At 41.4% G+C, this 7,663-nt stretch overlaps 1 protein-coding gene across 1 annotated transcript in view; it reads left to right on the top strand.

The window, feature by feature from the left end:
- Positions 1 to 314: 314 nt before the first annotated feature.
- Positions 315 to 7,663, top strand: part of LOC118113214 (CUB and sushi domain-containing protein 1) — a 292,387-nt gene continuing 285,038 nt past the window's right edge. Inside the window, exons 1-3 of the mRNA XM_047340219.1 lie at positions 315 to 332; positions 506 to 512; positions 708 to 924. Of these exons, the coding sequence (XP_047196175.1) occupies positions 315 to 332; positions 506 to 512; positions 708 to 924 (242 nt within the window). The remainder of the gene's footprint in view (positions 333 to 505; positions 513 to 707; positions 925 to 7,663) is intronic.

The raw sequence follows: 7,663 nt of genomic DNA, 5'->3' as shown, positions 1-7,663 counted from the left end.
GTCTGCATGCTTTAATTATTGCGTGTTTTATGTCATGATGTTTTAATGAGTGGGCCATGCGATCACACGGTGCACACTGCTAAAACAACACCATACAATATTCTGTGCATGCGTGAATGCGGATGAATGTGTCATGGGAGGTTATTTGTGGTTGGAGATCAGTGCATCGCTGCCCTAACACTGTCGGATTAAAGGGTTAGAGCCGTGAAATCTAAATGTATACAGTATGTACTCACATTCAGGCACTTTGCATTAAAAGCTTTACATGACACGCGCCTCAGTGTCAGGGGAGGCGCCGAGCCATGTGTTGCATTATGGTGGAGTTCCTGCATGTACAGGGGCTTGTTACTCACTTGGCTTGGCACAGAGCGTGTATCTAAATCTCTATCTGCCCAGTGTTTTATTGAAATTACACAATTTACTGCATTATTTCCAAAGGTTTCAAAAAATGTATGAATCCCTTTCTGCACAGTGATATGAATCTACATGTGCACTCTGTTTTTAGTCCTCAGGTCTGTACAGAATTTGACAAACGTTACAAGGCTGCAGGCCGAACATGACAAATCTGTATCTTTGAAGTCCTTGAAATCTGTCATACACGAGCCAGAAGTGATTTAACATCTGACCGCTGTTCTATGATGAAATGCAGGATGCAAATTTGAGTTAGTTGTATACTAATATGATATTGTTTCATCTCTCTCTTCCAGCTGAATCTTGTGGTGGCGTAGTCCAAGGCCTGAACGGCTCCATAGAGTCGCCTGGTTTCCCCCACGGCTATCCCAACTACGCCAACTGTACGTGGCTGGTAATAACAGGGGAGAGGAACCGGATCCAGCTGACCTTCGTCACGCTGGCACTGGAGGAAGACTTTGATATTGTATCAGTTTACGATGGACAACCATCGCCTGGCAACCTAAAAATGAGGTCAGATATCATTCTTTCATTTACAGTCAGATCGTCTTTCCTGCTCGTCTGCTGCTCTGATCTCTGTCTTCGCTCTCTCTCTCTCTCTCTCTCTTCAAGCCTCTCCGACTTTCACACTTTTCACAGCTCTACTCTCCTCCTGCCTATAAACAAAAACTTGACATTTGGACAACAGCACATTGACATCTGAGCTTTGAATACTTATTCCATTTGGATGGGAAATGACACAGTCAGTCGAAGAACAGTGTCGGCTTCAACATGAGTACAGTCTCTGTCAGATTGGATGAATAGTTAAAAAAAAGGATGTATTCATGGTGCATGGTAGTTGGACAAAATAAACTGAGATTTAAAGCCGATGCTTTGACATTATAATGGTTATAACAGAATTTTTGATCCTCTACAAACTTAACAAAAACAAAAAAGGCATTTATTAGTTTTCTACACTTAAAGCATTGCCTGTGCTAATAACAGATTATCACAGTCATTTTCTTGGCAATACATAAATAAACCGTATATGACAGTTAAGAAAAAAAACTTCACATTGGCAAAGAAGCAAAGATATAAAAATAACTCATCCAAGATAACACCGTCTAAGGATTCAGGCAATTATAAACCAGTTTTACCATGCAATATTCTCTGGCTGTGTATGTGTGGAGAGCACAGTCCTGGATATTCATGCACAACACACAGTCTTTCTTTCTTTCTTTCTCTCTCGCTCTCTCTCTTTTTCTCCTGCTGTGGTTGGTCGACTCAATGACACAGATAAGATCTAAATATACGGCCTTGGACCTGAACATAAATGATGCCGCCTGTCTGTTTGTTTATTTATTCTTTGAGTCCAGACATGCACAAGTGTCGCCTGGATTTCTCACATGAGAATGTTAGCATTATAATGATTAACCACTCAGGTTGTATGAATGATGTTGGAGGATGTATTGTTCTAATTTAAACTGTACAATATTTAGTCTTATCTTCAACAGAAATTAGGTTTAATGTCTTTGCTTATCAAGTGCTGTTCAACACTGAAATTCAGGCTACAGGGACTTTGGCCTGTGAAGAATCACACGGGGCTTGTTCCCTTTCGCTTAGACACACACGTGCTGCAGAACAGAAGGTTGGAAATACCGATCTCATAAAGTGCCACAACATATAGAATGAAAAGACTGTGAACATGTTACTGCTTTGTAGAACATAAAGACACATATGGAGCAATATCATAACAGGCCTTGCTTTCAATAATGCATGTAATATAAGTTGTGCATATCAAAATGAGGTCATTGGAAATCACACATGTTAAATCACACAAGGACAAACAGTAAAGAGAGAGTGCACACAGGCCTATAGATCAGATTCTAGTCATTATACAGAGGAAAAAACTATTCTTGCACATTTTAGATTTTTATGTGTTAGTTTAGCTGTAATGCTACGAAGGAGGAGAATTTACAGTTTTACAGAGTTTTTCCCCAAAGAGACGACAATAGAATAAGTCACATTAATGACATGAATTACTTGACAGCATTGGAGCTTTTAGGCTTCATGTTCACATGTTTATACAGGAGCATTTTAAGAAGCTTTTTAAAAGGACAAATAGCAATATTTTATCAAGGAAATCTATTTAATCAAAATTTGAAAAAAAATATCTATTTCAATCTTTACATTTGTTGGAAAATGAATGTCACTGATGAGTTGGCAGGGTTCCTACTTGGTGAGTTGGTTCTGTTGTTGCGGAGAGAACATTGTCTACCGAGCTGGCAAACTGTGAACTGAAGCGTATTCATAGTCCCCTGCTTGTATGCAGGAGGTATGAGCTGGGAATGCACCAAGTTGGTTTGAGGATGCTGGTGCGGTTAGGGATAACAGTGGGTTGTTGTTTCTTTATAGCAACATGAAGCTGTTTTATTTTGTTTTTTTCTAGCATACAAAAGAATAGTGTAGACGGCAGACTATATACTGAGAAGGTCTCTGTGGAGGTTTACATGAAGTATATCCCCATTACGACCCTCTCTGTTTATTGTTTGCTTCTTTGCAAGACCAAGACTGTAGTAAACCTTATTTACTACTAAAGCTAGTAGCTAAATTGATTTAATGGATAAATCACCTCATTTTGGCAGTAATAAGAATGTATGTATATTTGAATTTGTGCATTTAATTTATCTTCACTTTGGAAAATTCATACAAATTGCCAAGTGCTTTAGACTGTATTTTTTTTCTCTGTGATTTACAGATTACTTTGACGTATGCAATGCTACTCACAAATGTTTTTGTGTAAAATGAAATCCCCAAACTCATCCCTAAATCACCTTAATTTGTAGTTCAGAGTGGTGCTTCTTAAATCGGGCATAATTTGATCTGGCTTTCAGGAGAGATTTAGTCACGCTGTTGTTTATGATCTCACCTGCATTATCCTGCCTGTTGCTTCAGATCCACAGCAAGCCGACGCAACTAAGAGGGTTTTGTTTGGGTTTATGTTAATGCTTTGATTCACTGAACTGTGTTGTGATTATCTCACGAGATTGGCCAGCTCATAGGACTCCTTCAAAACACAGATTTGTTAGATCCATCACCATGTTAATTTCCAAAATTTCTTTGAAAAGGTCAAGTCTGGGTAATCAGCTTGAATATATTATGTTAACATATGAAAATACAGCTCAAATCCCCGAATAGATTAAAAACCATGACCGATCTTTGGAACATTTGTTTAAATTTTCCTTTTATCTGATCATCTTTCTGTTTGCTTCCATTCGTTCGTCATTTTTCTTATTTTTCCTCTTCTATCTTGAATATTAAAAAAAAATTCTATCTCTCTTGTGGTCAGTTTAAGATCAGACACGCAGTTCAACTACATGTCTGCAGTAAACACATGACGCTTCTCTCACAAATAGACTGGACTTTCTTGGATTTCTCAGTCGAACTTTGAATCACTTTCTTGTGTTTGTCCGGTACAGTTGCTTGCATCTGCTCATACATAAAACCTCATTGTGTAACGCCTTCAGCAGAGGACAGCGCGACAGTGGCGACAGTAGCTTGTCAGGTACTGCACCGTGGCTCCCTACGTGCTGACCCTGTGTGTTCTTTGTATCAAAGCATGTTTCTGCTGAGAAAGTGGAGCCACCAGAGTGTGCTGTCTGCAGGCACTACACAAAGCCACATCACAGCTGCTCTAGAATTATCCGACAATGTCTAGAACTACAGCTACGGCGTGTGGCGGCAGGAAATTGAAGTGTACCGCTGACTCACCTGTGTCGTTCTCAGAGGGGCCAGATGTCCTGACAAATACATGCTGTTATTGGAACACGCCAAGAACCCAGCTCTGTGTTCATGTGAGACGTTTCGGGGATGCAGGAGTGCACAGGACAATTTTTTCGTGGATGTGAGAACAAGGATTAGTTGCTGATATATTAATGAACTTACAATTCATTCATTAATCAAAAACAAAAATGTTAATGTACCTGCAGTGGAAGGTGATGTAGCGAGATCTGACAGTCCCAGCCTCCTTCCAGGCTCTGTCCCTGGTGTTAATTGGCTCCGGAGTTATTTGGCACTCACATTACCCCACTGCGACCCAAACATACCGGGAGCAGTTCAAATTCTGTGTCGCTTACAAGCCCTCAAACGTAAAGGATCACTAGGAGAATGGTGTATTAGCTGCTTACAGAGCTCCTGGCCTTAAGTGCAGTGAGCTCTTGCAGTGAACCCATTCCCAATGTCATTTGGATCAAGTGAGTAAGCTGGGAGGTGCGGGCTCATTCTCTCATCAGCTCAGCTCCTGTGTTGATGCTAGCACTTCTCTGAACGGTGTGGACATTACTGAGGACAGGCAGCATAGTGCTGAATTGAGATCACTGGCCAGCATTCTTCTGTGCCCTTGGGGTTTCCCTGGTGTGTGTCACTGCTGGCAAAGCCACGGCCCGTCTTGCAAAGCTTCCTCCAGCTGCAGCTGAGCGTCAGTAGCTGCTGAATCACACCCACCATCCCATCTTATTGGAGCCTAACTTTTGTTTTTCCATAAAACATTTCACCCTGTCCACATAAGAGCCGACTCTGGTTATCCTGCTGCTGCCTGTTCTTGGTCTGAGCTCCATCGGAGCAGTGGTCAGCTGGTTGACCTAAAACCCTCTCCTCCTCTCAGCTTGTGGCTAAAGGAGAGTATAAGACTTGCTGATATGAACCCATCCGACTGCCCACATGGTCAGTGGGATGAAGCCAAGAGGAGCTCACTGCCTTCTCTTTGTTCACAAAGAGGAGCTCTGAGGAGGAAGGATATATCTTTCTTTCGCAGCCACCCCTCCAACTGCCCTCGGACCTTGTGTGTGCGCGGAACGCTGCAATCTAATAAATAGAAGAAAGGCTGATCCGGCATCTGTGGCCTCTTCTTACCAGCCCCAGCTGTGCGTCAGCAGTGGTAGCTCTACGCCGTCCCACTCACTCTGATGAATGATGTCAACAGTGTGAAAATATTTATTTCCCTGACTGCAAAGCTTCTCTCATACTGAAATCAGTGTTAGCAGTCAGCGAGGTACAGACGTGGGTTTACAGTTTTGCCAAAATTCTAACTTTGCTTGTTTTTTAAACATACTGCAGATAAAAATGGGCTCTGTTAGATACTGTTTTACTTTTTAAGATATGTCTAACAATTCCTCTTTAAAATGTCTTAAAATGATGAGACCTGTGATATATATTTTGTAGACTTCTGTACATTATCCAAAGTGTTTCCAACAAAGTTCGAACCCAGAGAAATCCACATGTTTATTTAAGGTGACAGGACATTTCCCTTAATTGACTTTATATGGCGACATATTCGCTGAACCCACGGCACCCTGCTTTAAAGGTTCAGTGTGTACGTTTTAGGTAAAAGGGATCTATTGGCAATCCTAATATAATTTAGGTGTGTAATCACCTAAATTGTACGAATTGTTTTTTTCTTTACCCTAGAATGGGCCCTTTACATTCAAACACTATATATTTACCTCGGGAGCGGGTCCTTTCTACGGAGGCCGCCATGTTTTTTACAGTCGTCCAAACCTGACAAACCACCTTTTGAGTTTTTATGACAACTAAAGGCTGCCCCAGGATCTCTTTTATGTTTGGATGGGGAGGTTGAGGGGAGGGGGATTCAGCTGCAACGTGCAACTCCACCACTAGATGTCACTAAATTCTACACACTGTACCTTTAACTTCCTGTGCAAACAACGTATGACGAAGGAAAATCACACTGCTAGCCAGTTAGGCAGTCGGCAGGTTTTTTTTGTATTGATCACTTGTAATGGAACACGATTATTCATGGCCATTTGCTGCACATTTTGTGGCCAAAGCTCTCCCAGTAAAGTGCAAGCGAGTGAGCGTACCGAGCCACCCAAGAAGATTATAGGACAAGAAATGGTGGTGAAAACAGTAATCCAATGATCCCACGTTGCTTCAAGAGTTCATCAAACTATAGGTGTTTTGTCAATATTTTGACTGAGAGACCCCTAGAAGCCAAAGTTACATATTGTTTGTTTTTGACCTGCTCCCCCTTAGAATCTGTTGCATTTATCTACATTTCCAGCCCACCTCTGTTGTACATCACTAAGGAGGGTATAACTTTTCACAGCCATCACTCATGCCTGCAGGGGTGAGTGAGCGATTCTCAGAAGATGGGCTTTATCGCTGAGTATTTCTTTAATGTTCTTCCGTTTGTCTCTATAATGATTGTCAGGTGTCCTTGAAGCATAAAGTTTATTGCAGTTGAATCGCTGCAGTGGGTGTCTCTGATAAGAGTTTAGCTTGTGCAAAGCGTCTCGGGATCACGTTCTTTCTGAGCATTTGCCACATCCATGTGCCAGCCAGGTGTGAATGTGTTTTTGGGGGATGTGGGGATCAGGAGGAGTGTTGGATCCTGGTGCAAAGATATTTTATTCAAGAAGATCTATTGTTTGATTTCAGAGGTCAAAAATCAGTTTTTTTGGGCTGAGATTGCTGTGGTGGGAGTCATTGGCAGTAGATGACATATCTGCACTGGAGCGCCCTGGTCATGCTGTTAGTGGGTGTGTTAGAAGACAGGGCAGATGAAGAGAAGTGGGGCTTCCGTGTCTTGTAAGACATCACTGGAACTACAGAGGCATGCAGATCCAGAATGATGATGAATTTCACTGAGAGCACATGTGGTGCCACAGATGTGAGTCTGTCCTGTCAAGAAGAATGACAGCATCAGTCGTTTCAACCGGTGTCTCAAAATGACAAACATAATGTTAAAGCCATGAACCCCTCTAGTGGACATGACAAAATTAGAGATATGGTAATACAACGAAATATATTCACATTATAGAGGGCGACGCTGTGGGTGGATGGATGTGTTAGTAAAACATCAGACTTTAATACAAGAGAGCACTGTTCATTTTCTGTCTGCAGCTGACTGTTTTGAAGAGGATCGTTCTCTTACCTTTACAACAAGTTTATTATTATAATCATGATATTCCAGTTCCCCTGGTGTTAGCAGGAGAGCAATTTTAATGTCAAATCATAATAAAAGATTCACTTTTTCGAACAGTGTCGAATGTCAGACCCTGAAAATGCTTCCATGTAATTCTAGAGCAGGGGTGTTCAATTCAAATCAGAGAAAAATTCCTCAAGTGAAGGTTCAGCACATCACAATGTCTAACTGGCATCAAGATTCAATGTAATTTATATATTGGGGGGTGGGGGATATAAAATAATTGTTCATTAATTGCAATCGAGGTATAATTTGAGCCCAGTCCTAATA

Source organism: Hippoglossus stenolepis, chromosome 1 (genome assembly GCF_022539355.2).
Source record: "Hippoglossus stenolepis isolate QCI-W04-F060 chromosome 1, HSTE1.2, whole genome shotgun sequence".
In the NCBI taxonomy this organism is placed as follows: Eukaryota; Metazoa; Chordata; class Actinopteri; order Pleuronectiformes; family Pleuronectidae; genus Hippoglossus; species Hippoglossus stenolepis.
This window is presented reverse-complemented; position numbering and strand designations above follow the sequence as displayed.